We start from the raw sequence: 15,985 nt of genomic DNA on the forward strand, positions 1-15,985 counted from the left end.
TTGTTCTGTCTTCTACAAAACAACATAAGTTGCAAGATTGTATTACAGTTTAGCGTTCCCATTTCTGGCCGTTTTTCCTCATCCTCCAGTTTATACATTGGCCACCACTGAGTACAGTATTCCTTTAATTTTCTCCTTGTTAAAGGATTCCCACCAAACTTCCTCCAATGTTTCAGGATGCATCCTAAAGGAGAACAGGAGGATACCCCCACAGATTGTCCTGTTCCCATATTACCACCCTTAAAAGAACGTTCTTACCAATTACGCTTTCGTACACTCCAGTCGTCACTGTCCAAACGTGTACAAAGCTTACCTTTGGTTACCACAACCAATTACCCTTGTATCATACCCTTTATGCAATGTCTCTTAATAATTACTGCGTTGCACCTTTGAGTCGCTTACCTGTTCCGACCAGGGAGGGTGCTCACGGAGTCCCCGAACAAAACGGTCGGTGCGCGCTGGAGTCTGATGAGCAGCGTCTCCCTGCCGGAACTGGCAAGACGATCCGGGCAAGGCTTTACAGCGAGGGTCCCATCTGGGGTGCCAGAAAACTGTTGTCCGAAAAGCGGATTCGTTGCCCGGTGTGCAATGAGCCAATAATTACACACTCAGGAGAGACATTTATTTATTTATTTCAGAGTTGCGCAAGCCTGGGTGCTCGGTGGTCTCCCACAAATCAAGCACACCCCCCCAACTTTTCAGGTAGCATTTATACAATCAAATTTTCCATATTTGTGACTTCCTTCCTCTTATTGCCATATTTGTGACTTCCTTCCTCTTTCACACTGATTGGTTAATGATTTCTTCACATTTCCCTGGGTCCCACCCCTACTTCTCAAGGTCCTGATCAATTAATTAACACTGCCCCAGCTGGGTCAGTAGGTGTTATCTTCCAAGGCCCTGAGGAAGAAGACATAATCCAGACCCCTTAATCATCACTGTTTTAACAGTGAGAGGAAGCTTTTTACTTCCCAAGGTCCTGGCGTCCAAACAGGCCTTATTTCTCAGCCTTGGCATCCTCCCTTCTGGAGAGTGGGGCACAGGAATGCAGACTGCTTGTAACTCCCTTATCTTTCCAGCCTGCACCAGCTCTGAGGCCTTTTCTTACCGAACTAGGAGCGCGGCCTAAGGCTTCAGCAAATTTAGCTACTTATGCTAAGCAAGTGTGCGGCTACTCATGCTAAGCAAATTCTACCTAAGATAGAAGTTATCCAAATCTACCTACTTCAAACATTCTTTCTGAGCTTCTCAGGGTTGTCTTGTAACACAAGTACTCAAAACGTGAGAGAATAGAATCCGCAGTGGCTAGTGCATATCAAGAATATGCAATCACAGTGAAACATAAAGAAATCAACAAGCTGATACATGCCCATAAAATATTGTAATGACACCTTCAGAAAACAGCCACCAAGTCAGAAGGGAAGAATGGAAATAGAGACTAATCAACTGTCAGGAAGAGTCAGGAGCAATCAGCTCACAAAAGGGAGGGCAGTGAACTGTGGTTGGGTTGGTGTTAAAGAGGCTACTAGAATTACATGTTTCTACTTTGTTCTTTACGATAGCTATTTGCAGTGTCAGTGGAATCCTTCAGCTTTTCCTAAAACAAATGTACAGTGCCTGGGCAATTGCACAATGACAAACGAGTAAAAAAAACAAGCCAGGACAATAAACGATTGGGATGTACAGCCCCCATCACATAAACAACTTGTTAATAAACAAGTATACGTTTAAATACAAGAGAATGGTCTATTGTATATTTGTGCGCATGTGAACTACTCACAGAATATTTCTGTGTCAAGAATTTAAGGGATTGTTATTGATAACTGCAAACTATTTTAAAGAATTAGAAAGAATACTCTGGGTGTGCCCTTTCAATGCAATTTTTGTAATGCTTTACCTTGGATTTGCTACTTAAAAAGGCTGTTTTGATAAACATGTTATGAATTACTCTTTCATATGAAGAAGTCAAAGATAGAAAACTGACAGGTAGTGGGGAAACACAGTCAGCATTCTATGTGTTCTGACTTGAACACATACCAATCTCTTTGTGCAAAAGCTTCCCGAATTGGTGACCACCTCCTAGGAGTCCTCTGCCTGAGATGATGAACACTCAGCCGCAGTTTAATCATCTAGAGCATCAGTTTGAACACGGCTGCATTTGTGGGGCATGAATGAGAACATGGAAATGGGACAAAATGAAAATATGCAATGGAAAGGCAATCTTAGACTGTAGCAACATATATTCCACCAACGGCCTTGACAGGATCAAAACCCTGAAGTAGGCTGGAAAGTGGGGGGAGTTCCAAATTGCACAGGGAGCAAGATATGATGTGGTCACGTAAGTCCTTCCTGAGTAAAAGGCAGGATGCTCACGACCATTTGAATGGTGGCTTCTGCTCAGGGTGAGTTTTAGAATCAGTTAACTCTAAAAAGAGTCCATTTCAGTAGGGAATTAGTGGATCACTGTGGTTGGATCTTCATCTCAGAAGACCAGGCTCAAAGGAATAGGTGAGGATACTATTTACCATTTTTAGCTATCTGCTTGCAAAACTGCTGAGACAGGACACCTGTACCAGATGGAAGATCTCATTAACAACTGACTATTATGCATGGTCAGGAACAGATTAAAAAAGGAAGGAAAAGCATAAGATTGACAAAGGAAAATATAATGAACTCTTAATAACTAAGCTCTTTCTTTGTAGTTATTTGTTTGTTATAGATTTCTGGAAAGAACTGCATCTCCCATTTAGCTTATTCCCATAAGAATATACTTGAAGAGCATTTCATCCTATCCTACTTCTCCTCCCCTTCTTTCACCCAAATTATGCAGATTAAAAAATGCTTACAAATTAATTAAATTAAATTCACTGCTTATATAAAATCATCGATTCCAATGAAATCAGCTATGCCAAAGATGAAATTGGCCCATGTGTTTTTGCTCTTTCAAAAACAAGTGCAGCAATAATCAATAGCAGCAAAAGAGCTTGTTACAGTGACTTTGAGGTGTGGGTTTCCATCCTCAGCAGTCTAGAAGATCGGTCACTGCAACTTCTTCACTTCAATCATATCTCTGAGGATGATTCTTACGTCTAGATTTCCTTAGAAAAGGAAAATATTTCCGCGTAAGATACATACGTGAGCAACATCCTTACTGTTTTGTCTTTCCTCTTCCTTTAGTGCTACTGCTGTTACGCTCCTGGGGACACACCCAAGCCTTAACAGTGAATCATGGAATGACTTCACCGTGCTGTCCTCCATCTGAAATTTGGCAAAATGCAGGGCCATGTATCTCTGACAGACTCATATTCATGATACAAGGAAAATGTGTGAGTTTTTTAACTTGAAGTCTTCATCTCAATTTCTGCACTTATGGACTTCCCAGACAGCTGTATCTCGGGTTGGTTGGTTGGTGTCAAAATTAGACAGCCACCTCGACCATTAAAAATCCGTACTACATCTGGGAAAATGAGGTGGGCAGTAATGAGGAACACTGCCTGTAGCACAATGCCAACAGGGCAGCACTTCCATTTGCAGCTTTCCCAGCAGTGCTATGCAGTGAACCCAGTGCTGAGGCCAGCACCAACTTTTATTGTCTCACCTGCATTGGCATTTGAGACACAGGTACACTTCTCACCTGCAACATAAAATCAACAGTGTAACTGAGAAGCTGGAAACTGGTGGGGAGAGTTGTTTGTTCTAAGTGGAACCTGAAGCTCCTTGACAAAACAACAAGAAAACCCAAGTCCTTCCAGTAGCAGGTACTAGTACAGATATACTTTCTGGAGAAGACATATTCCTCTCTATTATTTCCAGTCTCTGCTTATTTTCCTTCCTTTGTCCTTCAAAACGCATCTTTAGAAAATCAGCTGTTATGGCTCAGCACACTAAGTGGTAATGCAAAGTAGCAGTTCGCATACAGGTGGCAAACCTACCCAGCTCCTGCATTATAGCGATGTTATTGAGAGAGCATGTTTCTTCAAAGCTTAAGATAAGGAAGTGTTAGAGCAGAGACAGCTTAACAGCTTCCACACTTGGTTTTGGAAAGTGAGAATCCTCTTTTAAGGCAAAAAAATTTCTGACTGAGAATTCCTTGCTGAAATGGAAAAGAAAGATGTCACTAAACAAAATAAACTGCGTGGAGCAGATGATGATATTCTTCATCACTCTTTGTACCCACCTGTCACATATGATTAAGTAAAGTGTGCACCTATACGTGCACGGTTGATCCTCGGAAAAGCAAGAATCCCGCATAGGACTTTCTACCCAGACATCATTGTGGACTGTTTCAAGGTTAGTCATGCCTGGCTTCACAGACTCAAGAAGAGGCAGGGCATATGTTATTTAAAACTCCATGGTTTTAGGGGTAAGTGATCTATCTGCTGATCTAATTCCTGTGGAGTCTTTCAAGAGAAAACTTGTCAATGTACACCCATGCACTGAGTTATCACCAAGTATTTAGCAATGATGAAATAGTTTATTCTGGCATACACTATCCCATAAAATCCCTGCAATTAACTCAAGGAAAAAATGCACTAAACTTTCAAGTATCAAAAACAGAATAACTCTTCCTTCAGCTGTAAATGTATTGAGAGACTTCCAGTTACAGCAATGTTACTTGAAATACTATGGCCTGGCTGTCATCAGAGAGATTGACAGAGAGCTTGTTCAGTGACTACTGACATGTGCGATGAAGGTCACTGATGCCAGTACACAACCTTAAAGCTGTGTGGGCTACTGATGGGAAAATGTCCCCAGTCAAAGTGCATAAGTAACACTTGCTAATCTGGTTAACCAAGGAATTTTCTTTCTTTGTTTGCATCAGTTCAGCATTCCTGGACTCCATTTAAGACAAATGTTCTTCATCCAAACTCCAGTTTCCTTAATGTGTTGAGAGGGAGGTTGGCCATTAAACACAATGTGAAACACTTAGGCTAATGCAGTCAGCTGCAATTCCACTATCTCGGCACCACATGAAATCATACCATTAGCCCACTCCATATGCCACACTTCCACTAACATCCATTAAGATAGTATAAGGCATTGCAAAAACCCACTTATTTCACTACATATCTCACTGAACATGAGGCCAGCTCTGCTCCTTTTCAAGTCAACAGGATCTTTCTCATTGACTTGAAATGTCACAAGGACTAAGTCCAAAGGTCAGATAACACACAGCTGCCCTTCTGCAGTAAGGCAACACAACAACAGTAAAAAGAATATAAGAATAATCACTTCAACCAATTGATGCTTTAAGAAAATAGTACAATGTCTATCACTCATTAGTAAAACTCTGCATACCTATCTAAAAAAAGGGGCTCAACATCATACAATTATTTCAGATAAGAACATAAACAGAAAATTTGCACTGGAATTACTTTGCAAGTAACTGCAACAAAAACAGCGCAGCTTACAAACATTGAAATACCCATTTTGAAATGAGACGTAACTGGCATAAACATTATATTTTACTGGAGAAGCTATGAGACATCAGAAAGTTTCACTGCATGTTTCAGTTGCTGAATTAAATGGGACAGAAGGCACTCTCATTGCCTTTCTGATATTTGAGTATTTTTAGAGTTGGGGTTGATTAGCAGGTTGTTACTGAGTTTCTATTGTTTGTGAGTACCTACATCTTTTGACTTCTACAGGATTTGCTTCAATTTTTACATAAAAAATTAGAGAGTGTTTGTGCCTGTTCACAATTGTTGGCAGATTTTTCAGAGGTAGCCAACATTAGACAAGTGACTTTGTTTGCAACCTTAATATACAGACATACCTCCCATACCATGACAATAAGCACACTTAAAAAGTCATTTAAGTTACTAAATGTGTGACCAGGAAAACAGGAAAGAGTGTTGAGCCAGCTCTCACCAAGAGCATTTACACTGTGAGCCTGGTTTACAATGTTAGCATCGCCAGTGTCTGAGAGCATGGCCACTTTCAAATCTCAGCTCCTTAAAGGAGACTTTATTGTCAGCTGTATGCAGAGACGAAAAATTCCCCTAACACCACATGCACATTTCATCCTTAGGAAAAGACCTCTAAGTTTTTACTTTGTAAGATCTGCAGCTGGATGGCTTTCTGTAGCTACAGGTAAGTGACCTGAGTCTCAGTTATTAACCTTGAAGATCATGGAAGTGAAGACACCCAGCCTAAGCTAGATTTCACCCATACTTGCTCCAAGAAGTATTTCCTTCCAATGCCATTCCAAAAATTGAGGTAAGAGTTTTTAACCAGAACATAAAAGCAAGCCCAATTTCACATTTTCCTTGAGTGAGCACTACTGCGCAAAAGGTAGCATGTTCCTTAAGAACAACATCTACCAAGTATTTTTAACACAAAAATATGCTCAGACCATCACAGATGACAAAAGCTGGACCAGAGATTAGTTTGAGCAAGGGGCTGAGATTAAAAGGGTTTCAATTTTCTTAAAATAACAATCAATCAGTTCTCCACCCAAGATGGGAACACTGAAGGTACATGTTTATTGTTTCCTTTCTCTGTCTGCTCCAGTCTTGTAAAGACTTCAAACACCTCTGTAATTTTTTCATGGCTATATCAGAGAAAATCCCACAAGCAGACATAAAGACAGTCTTGTATTTTTCCCTGTTATTAGCACAGTGCCTCACCCACTTCAGTATTCTCATACGCAACAGTGAGAGCTAGGAAGTCCATCTTAGTTGGCTCTTACATTACCATTTTTAAGGGGAAATAGCAGCACCTCTTGGCTATAATAAATTGTCATTTTTTCTTTACAAGACTTTGAAAATTGAAGTAAAAAATAAGGGAATGTCTAAGCAAGCTCCAGGCACAAAGCAGAAAAGGTAAATTTTACTTTTGTTTTAGTTTTACGCTGATGTCATTCCACTGACTTCAGTGTAATTATTGGCCATTTGCACCATTATGAAAGCAGACTCTACCTCCCAAGGTCAAGTTTTGATGTAGCCTAAACTGGTTTTACTCCATGAATGTGGACTATAAAGCCCTTCCTTTGATATATTTACACGCTATAAACAAGTCAGAACACTTCCTGAGGCACGAATATTTTTCAGAACTTTGCAGCCAGCAAAAACACAGCCCTAGGCCCATGCTGAAGTGGGTAGTGCTTTAGAAATTCCTCCAGCAGTTAGTGGTTGGGCACATAAAAACACTCCACCTTCCTGCCTCAGGCAAGAAAGATTATGCAGACAGTGCAGAGTGTACTTCATGCGTCAGGATGCATCACTTGGCTTTAAACAAGATCAACAGACTTCAGAAAAATGAGAGAAGGGGACAATGCATGTGTGCCTTAAGATTTAGTATGTTGACTAACACCTCCATTACTCATTGCCAATGTGTAGTGAGAAAAGCCTTGGCCTTTTTGTCTAGCAAGTGGTTAAATGGAAGTTTTATGACACTTCTGGTGCTCTGAAGGAGCAGAACACATAAAGGTCAATCTGGAGTCTCTAGACCAAGAGCCAGTACCCTTTATTATTACCCTCTACTTACTCTGGCTTTGCTACTACAGATGACGCCCACAGAGGACTAGAATATAATCTCATCCTGTCAGTGGTGATGTCTGAACCCCAGTGCTTTTCCGGTAGTATAAGATTAATGAGAGAGACCGTATGTAGAGAGTATTTTTCACTTCTGCAGCCAAATCCTGGGACAAACTGTCTGCCATTAAACTGGTGTAAACTGAAAAAAATCTAATCATTAAAGTGTCACCATAGAAGCACTGAAGTGTACAGAAAACAAAACTAGGACGCACATTTTCCTCCTTGTTCTTCAGTGAGACAAGTTTCTCTGATGGGTTCAAAGGGTATGTTCTGCAAATAGATCTCAGTAATTCTATCACCCAGTGAGCAATCTCCTATAAACCTTTTTTTTCCCCTCTTATTTTGCTTAAGCAAAACTATTCTGGTCACAAAAGGAATAAAAAGTAATCAAACAATACAAGAAATTTTACACAGTGTGCCATAAACATGCCAATATTGGTAATACATGAAGAGTCTCTTTTTCCTCAAGGGAACAGATACGCACTTTTTGAGAGGATGGTTTTAGTCCAACTCCTGTTTGCAATCACAAAGTTTTGAATAACATAATACTCATCTTTATTGGGTTTCTGCAATAAAAGCGCTGGACAGGAACTCATAAAGATTACAGTTTAGTTCCCAGCTGTGTCAGGGACCTCCTGCCAGATCTGATCTTGGGCAAGTCACATGTTTTTACATGACTAATCACATAGGCAAACTTGGTGAACACAGGTAAACACTTAATACCAGCCTGAAACAGGATCTTTTCCTACAGTGATTACCCATCGGTAAATACAACTGAAAATATTTCCTCTTCTCCTCTCTTTGTGCAGTACATTAAGCTCACAAACCCTATGTGCAGAACTGTCTTTCCATATTCACAGTCTTTAGCACACTGGAATCCTCACCTGGGGTGGGGCATGTGGGTGTTACCGCAATAAAACAACAATGATAATATACAGGGTGACTGTTCTGTGTATCTACTTTTTCACGTGTTACATTCTTCTAAAATCTTCCTGCAGTCTCAGCTGGCAAAAGATCTAAAATCTCAAACTTTCTGTTGTTCTTGTGCAACTCAACCGTTAGCATGTCTGTGCAACACAGCATGAGTAATTTAAAAAAGGAACCATCATTGAGACAGAAGGAAACATGTTTTGAACTTGGAGACATGCTGTCTCAAAGCTCCTGTGCATTTGAAATCCAGCTCACTCGTAAATTTGCAGTAGGAGTTCTATTAAAACTTTTACTGTTGTACTGAGCAGTGCTTTCTTGACATACTATTTTTAAAAAAAAATCTGTAACATGAAATTAGCTGCAGGCATTAAAAAAAAGGGGGGGTAGGTCACATTGGGGTTTAACAAATGCCTCAGAATTCCTTCAAGCAATAGTTGAGCTATCATGGGAGTTTTTCTGCTAGATGTCATAACTAATCAAACAACCTAGTCATACAATGTAGTTTCCCCCATTTGCTACTGAGAACATTATTTCTACATCAGTGCCACCCATAGATAGTCAAGTGATACCCAGGGAATAATGTAAAGGCCCAAAGGTTTCCCAGATCTCCCAGATTGACTTATTATAGATTGTCTGTGAATGCTTGGATACTTTTTCCTGTAGAAGTTGGGAGAGAGAAAGGTTGCTATCATCACTATGAAATTCTCTTTGAAGTGTGGCTGAATCTACATATACTTCTGGTCAAAGGCATGGCAACTACCAACATACTGTCATGCCTACACTCTGTGCTTACTCACCTCTCCAAGCAAAAGTGTATCTTGTCTCAGTATCCATGGGAGTTATGCAAGGCAAAGGATAAATTCAGCATCCTCATCTGTGGTTGCAGAGAGGAATCAGGCAGGAAACTAATGCAGTTCTGCCACACAAATTAAGGGCATGATCTGATGAGACTTGCAAGTCTGTATACTCCATCCACAGCAATCAGTATTAGCTGTGGGAGGACTCATCATGCCGTCCAGCTGCGGGCAGTGCTGGAGGAACCACAGATACATCATCCATCTGCACTTGGCAGACCGGGAACTACAGCCCTTACAGCTACGTCAGCTGGTTTTCCTCAGTCCTGACACAGTTATACTGGGAAAAGATTTTTTTATACAGATCAGTCTAGAGAAATGTCCATCTGCACCGGGAGAGCAGGCCTGCAGCGTGGAAGGGGATTTGGCTGAGAAGGCTGACTGGAGAATTACGCTAGGTTCAGCAGTGCCTTTGAGCGCCAGGGCACTCTGATCCCACAGCTCGGGCTGCCCCCGCACGGGGCCGCTCCTTGTTGCCATCCCACCTGTTCTTCCAGTCACTTCTTCTTTTCCAGTTCTTTCCCCATCCCTTACAACCAAGGCAGCGCTGTTCCACTTGGGCCTCCAAAACCCCATGGCTTGTCCTCCTCCCGGCACCTTCCCCTGGGACAGCTTTTCCCTCTCCGTGAGGCGACGGCAGTTGAGGGGAAGGCGCTGGCTCGGGGCAGCGGTGCGGCCCCCCTCAGCAGTGCCGAGGGGCCCGGGCCGGGCTGCGCCACCTCCACCAGGATGGCGCCGAGCCTTGGGCAAGGCCCGGCCGTGACACTGCATAGCCACGGCAGGCTGGCGCCACACGGCCCGCTGCAACGGACGTGTGCGGGGGATCCCCACGGTTGCCCTGCGCCTGGGGCTCCGCAAGACCGGCCCCGCCCGGCATCCTCCTGACGGCGGCGACGGCATCGGCCGCACTTCATCCCGCCCGCCCGCGCCGCTTTGCCAGACGCAAAAGAGCCTGCGGGCGCGGAGCGCCACCCGCCGGGCATCCCCGCGCAGGCGCGCTGCCGGGTTCCCGCTGGCCCCGCCCCCTTTCCCCGGAAGCGGGAAATTGAAGCGCCTCGCGGCGGGCATCCGTTGGGAGGGGTATGGGTACGCAGGCGCGTGCCGTGCTGAGGGGAGGCGGCCGTTGGCGGCGGCGGGTGAGGTGCTGGCGGCTCGGGGGGTCCCCCCAGGTCGGCGGGATGCCGGGCCCCCCCCGCCGGTGCCGGCGGCGTCGGTGCCGCTGGCTGCGGTGCCTCGCGCGGGGCCGGGCGGGGTCAGAGCGCGTCTTGTGCTCGGTGCGGCGCCGCCCGCCGCTCTGCAGCCTGTGAGCAGCCTCTGGCGTGGGCTGCTGTGCGGGCTGCGCCCCGCTTCCGCGCTGTCTCTGGGCCCTCCTCGGTGTCAGGGGGGGTGTGTCGCCTCAGCAGGAGCTCCTGGAGTCTGTGACCCTGCCTGTGGGCTGCCCAGCCGCCTTACTGCCTCCCCGGGGGGTGGAAAACTGGGTAGACAGGACTGTTACTGAGCGTTACTGCAGCCCTCTGTTATCGGAGAAGATAAATGAAGTGAATGTTGTTATGCAGTGTAGCCCTAAGCAGGAAAACTGAGGCACCTACCTTCGGGGAACTGTCCAAAGCCCTAAATAAGTAAGCACCGAAGTGCAAAATTGTCTTTTGTGCTTCTAGTCCAAGTTTTCCTTACTCGTTGGACAGAAGTATTTTTTCTGTGTGACAAATAGCATTAAGGATTCTTAGGCTGAGATATTTGGAAGGCTTTAATAGTGCAAAGGAGAATTGTGAACATGCTACTCCAAAGAGAGCTGCAGTGACAGCGACAGTGAGCCCTTGAAAAATCTTGGTTGTGCTCATGGTCGTTTGAAGGCAAATACTCTGCATTAGAACTTAAAGGTTTTTTTTGGAAAGAGTTGAGCAAATGTTGAAGCTAGCTCTCAGGCTTGAAATTATTTTGTTGCTTGGCAGTAAGAGATATATTACATACTTATGACATACTACATAGGTGTGATGTAGCTTTTTGGAGGCCTCTTGCTCAGACTGAGAAATAATAGTGATGACTTACATTATGTTTAACAGGTGCTGTGGGCTTCCACTTTAATGCACAGATTGCCAAGATATCCAATTAATCACACTTTTGTTCTTACATAAAGTCTTTCTTTTTAATGATAAACCATATGTTGAATTTTGAACAGTTGTGGGGAGTGTTGACTTGCAAGATAAATGGGGACTCATGCCCTTGTTACAGAGCCAGGAAGACCTGAGTTGCCAGGTTAGTAAAGCATTGGTATACTGAAGCTTTGGTCTGTTCTGTCCCTAATGAGGAACCCCTTTGTGCCAGTCTGGTGTTGTGCAGCAACTTGTTTACAGGTTTTTATTTTTAACAGGTTTCTATTTCAAAACCCCTAATTGCAATTTCCAGGTATAGGGAGGTATAAGTGACAATTTTCCAGTTGCGTGCTGATCACTAGAAGATGTTCACAAGTGCTAAACTCGCTTAAACATTGCCAAATCAATTTAAAGTTGATACATGCTGAGAGGTATGACTTATCATTTTAATTAGAGTGCTTTTCTGAACAAACTGGGGAGGCTTAATCTAAAATTCCAGTTGTGTGAGTAATTACTTTTTCAAGTAGCATTCCCTAAAAGGATCAAATAAAACAGTAGATTATTTTCACTGACCTGGGCACCTTTTTTTTTTTAAAAAAAAAAGAAAATTAGTTGTTTATGTAGATGGACAATAAAAAATATTATGGCTCCCAGCAATTCTTTTATCTCTACCCGGGATACAGCTAAATGGAAGGAGTGATCCTTCACAACCTGGCTTAGTAAGGATTACTCCTGTGAGTTAGACAAACAGTAAGGGTCATTCAGGTTAAGACAAAAGTAAAGTTTCTTTGAAATGAGCTCTTTGTTGATAAGTTTGATGGTGCAGGATCTGACCTTGAGATTTATAGTCATACTATAGTGTGCTGAGTTGCTTCATAAATCCTGTTGATGTTTAACACTTGAAAGAGCTCACCAATGTTATAGATGTAAAAAAGCTTACAATGAAGAATAACTATAAGCTTTTTTTAATATTTTTCTTATTTTAATATATTCTGTAGCACTTCATGAATGAGGGAGATATAATAAAATTCATAATAAGATGCTTTATATCTGGTAGTACTGTCACTCATCCTCTTCAAGTAAAGCTATTCACAAACCAAAATGTTTAGCAAATGAAATGTTTGTAAAACATCAGCAGATGTGTTTTTGAACTTAACAGTTAGAAAATAGGCCATACTATTTCTTATCTGGGCCTTTTACTCATCTGTGCAGCCACATGGCCATTATAATTAGGTAAAAATGGCACCACGCATAATTTAATCTTTCTTTTAACAGAAATTGCTTTTCATCTGAAGATGGAAGAACCAGGGTTTGATAAATTGGCATCTCTGTGCAATACTCCAAAGGATTCTGGGACAGCAGCTCCACAGAGCACTAGTTCAGGGAGACAGGTGCGAAAACTTATTTGTTTCTGTTATTGTAACTCTTTACCCAAAATGCTGTGTAACTGCTAATAAATCGAATATTGTAATTTCTTTTTAGGTTTCTTTTTTAAACCTCCTTTTTCAATTTTCTCTTTAGTTTCCTCAAATCCATTTTCTGGGTTCCTGTGTATGCAGAATGACTGCGTGTGACTTCTGCTTGCACTTGAGCAAAGAAATTCAATCATCTGACTCTTGCTCTAGGTTGTTTTTTCAAGATTCTGATATAGTCTCTCCTGTGTGTTTGTCTAGCATTAAGTTAGTCTTGGACTTGTTAAAAGTCTTACCATGGTTAATAGCCTTCTCTTTTGTGGCTTGTGACATCTTGAGCAGCTTTTCTTAAGTTTCCTATGCAGTTTCATGTGCGTGTTTGTTTTTATTTAGCCCTGAATAGGGAACACACTTTGCATGAAGAACTCAATCCACTGTGCCTCTATAGTATCTAGCTCTACTTTGATGTTTGTCTTAACATGCACTTTGTTGATGCTGTCAAAGTGACCATATTACTAAAAACCAGGCCAATGCTGGATAGTGCTAGGTTCAAAGTGTGCCTTAAACTATCTGTCTCTCCCATATTTCAATATTTTTCCACCAGTAAAAATGTTAGATACAGATTATAGAGATTTGTTGTCTTTTTTCCTTCTTTTTTTTTTCTGAAGAAAATTTCATTTTTTGTATGCTTATTAGTGAAGGTTTAGGGGGGAGGGAGAGACAACAAAAAAAAATCCTTATCTACTTGAAACTACAGGGAAAGTTGAACAAAATGAAATAGAATTAACTAAGTTAAAATGTGCCATATGTCTTCTGCATTAAGACTTGACAAGTAAGTTTGTCTTATAAGGATTACAGCTCTTGCTTCTAGAAAGTTTGGAGGCACAACATTCCCATATCTTGCAGCTATGTGTGCAAACACACATGAAAGGAACAAGTTAACTTCGTTCAAGTTTGTGAAAGCTACAGCAACAGTTAGGAAGTTTGGCTTTACAGTGACCTTTATGTGATGTATTCTATGTAAATAATAAAAGGATATAAAAGAAAGATGAGATTATTCTGAGAAACCAGGACAATCTTTCTCCTCTACTTTTTTTTTGTTGTTCTTTCATTTTCTTTAGCCAATGAGTGCAGCTCTGAGGGAAAGATTAAGGAAAACAAGACGTTCATTTAATGCTAGTTTTGCAGTGGCAAAGCGGCTCAAAATAGACACTGAAGAAAAAGACTGTGCTGCTTCTGATGAAGCTTCTCTATCAAAGAAGAATACAGATTTTTCCAGAGTACAAGATAGTCCTGAAAGCCTGGAAAGAAACTGCTCTAGACATGAGTGTTTCGGAAGTTCTCTACAGAAAAACTCTCCCTGTGGATCAACAGAGCATTCTTGTGTGCTGGGGACTAATCTTAGTCACCAACAGTCCCTGGAAGAGAAAGTACGCCTGGTGAAACAAGTGCAAGAGAAAGAAGATCTACTTCGAAGGCTCAAACTGGTCAAGATGTACAGATCTAAGGTGAGGGAAACCTCTGAAAAAGTATTCTAAGTTATTCTCTGAAGTAGAATTGACACTGAAATCCGAATTTCTTGATTTAAGCAACAATACTGATTTTCATTTTATTTGTGTCTCAGTTTAAATTGTTTTATAAAAATAGATATGCAGAGTCTTAATAGTATGTGTTATTTGCTGAAATATATTTCTATCTCAATTTCAGAATAACCTGTCTGAACTGCAGGCTTTGATAGTGAAATGGAGAAGTAGTACCCAGCTGATGCTATGTGAGCTACAGTCAGCCTTTTCTGCAGATGGCAAGAAAGTCAGTCTCACTCAGCTGATAGATAATTTTGGATTAGAAGACAAGTTATTGCACTACAGCAGAACAGAAGAAGACTTTGTAGATACATAATCTACAAGTGCAAAACTTTCAATTACAAATGTGCATAATTGGAGAAGACTGAATATAAACCTTGTGTAAGAAGTGTTATTCTGACTAGCAGACCTCATGCTTTGGGAGATTTTTCTCATGAGGTATTTGTAAAGCTATATACATAGGTATGGTAGGCACTGTAAAAGGCATTATTTTGTGGAAAAGATTTATCTCATATTGACTGTTTTGCAGAACCTGGCTTGAACTTGATCAGTGAATAGTTTAAAAAAAAATCAAGTTATATTTTAATGGGTAGTCTTTGATTGTCCTTGCATATTTACTTGTCTTGAAATAATGAGCTCAAGCTTACTGTCATTTCTGTTGAAATTCATGTGGGGAAGTGTTCAGTTCTTTGTTCATAGACATATCCCCATTTTACAAATTTTTTGCTGCTGCCAGTCAGTTAATTGTGCATTTTGTGAGTTAAGTAGAGATAAATCAGTTGCATATAGTTAATGTTCTGAAGCTGCAATGAGTTGTTCTCCATAGCTTTAACTATTAGTGAGGGAAATGTGCCCTAATGCAGTCATTTCTAGACACTGGTCTGGACGGTTGTATTTTGGGAAACTATGCCTCTGAAGCATTCTGCCACAGTCTGAAATAATGGGAGTGAAGAAAATTGCAGCCAACATGTCTACTCTGCTGCTTCATGTGAGAGCCAAGGCTTTCTCTCTCTTCAAATATGTAGGAAAAACAGGCCTCATCTAATGGGAGTGCTTCAGCTATGGTGTCACTTGCCTTTCTGTAATAAAGCTGAATAAAGCTTTAGTGTTTCATTTATCATACTCATTAAAATGTTTTTTTAATTTTTTTAATCTTAATTTGAAATTGCTTATTTTGTCACTTTCGTTTATGTATATATTGTAGTGGCTTCTGCCTGCTTTTCTCCTCCTTATCATTTTTCTAGTGTAACAGTTGATAAACATCCCACTGCCCTACAAATCTCCCTGATACAAGTAGTGTTTTAAACACAGTCAGATTCCTTGTTGATTGTACCTTAACTTTTTGGGTATATGTGGCATTTCCTGTTTCCTTAATAAGGGAGTAATTTCATATTTCTCAAGGAAAATGGAAAGAAAAATCAGCAAAGGTCATATACAATTTAACACTTCTGTGGCTCACTAGACTTAAATTTGAGGCCACTCTTCGGAATACTGATTGTTACTGTCCACCAGGAATTAACGAAGAGCAACCCTTATTGCTGATCACAGTTTGAGTATTTAGCTGAAGATGCAGAA

General features: G+C 41.4%; 1 protein-coding gene across 6 annotated transcripts; it reads left to right on the forward strand.

The window, feature by feature from the left end:
• The first annotated feature begins 10,333 nt into the window (after positions 1-10,333).
• SFR1 (SWI5 dependent homologous recombination repair protein 1) lies at positions 10,334-15,568 on the forward strand. Of its 6 annotated transcripts, none has more exons than XM_026117457.2 (5): positions 10,334-10,402; positions 11,502-11,578; positions 12,691-12,806; positions 13,949-14,335; positions 14,535-15,568. In XM_026117457.2, exons 2-5 carry the CDS (start codon positions 11,530-11,532, stop codon positions 14,724-14,726), a joined length of 744 nt encoding a protein of 247 aa, XP_025973242.2. In that variant the 5' UTR covers positions 10,334-10,402; positions 11,502-11,529; the 3' UTR covers positions 14,727-15,568. The 6 variants fall into 6 exon arrangements, with proteins under 6 accessions (XP_025973242.2, XP_064370263.1, XP_064370261.1 ...); XM_064514193.1 differs by having other exon boundaries at positions 10,341-10,408; XM_064514191.1 differs by having other exon boundaries at positions 10,344-10,463.
• The last annotated feature ends 417 nt before the right edge of the window (positions 15,569-15,985 follow it).

Source organism: Dromaius novaehollandiae, chromosome 6, assembly GCF_036370855.1.
Source record: "Dromaius novaehollandiae isolate bDroNov1 chromosome 6, bDroNov1.hap1, whole genome shotgun sequence".
NCBI lineage: Eukaryota > Metazoa > Chordata > Aves > Casuariiformes > Dromaiidae > Dromaius > Dromaius novaehollandiae.

What these genes read in the sequence shown, in the direction of transcription:
- SFR1 (XM_026117457.2), top strand. Translation starts at nt 11,530, where the DNA reads ATGGGGACTCATGCCCTTGTTACAGAGCCAGGAAGACCTGAGTTGCCA. An exon ending in AGGAAGACCTGAGTTGCCAG is followed by an intron (nt 11,579 to 12,690) that starts GTTAGTAAAGCA and finishes TTCTTTTAACAG; the next exon opens with AAATTGCTTTTCATCTGAAG. An exon ending in GCACTAGTTCAGGGAGACAG is followed by an intron (nt 12,807 to 13,948) that starts GTGCGAAAACTT and finishes CATTTTCTTTAG; the next exon opens with CCAATGAGTGCAGCTCTGAG.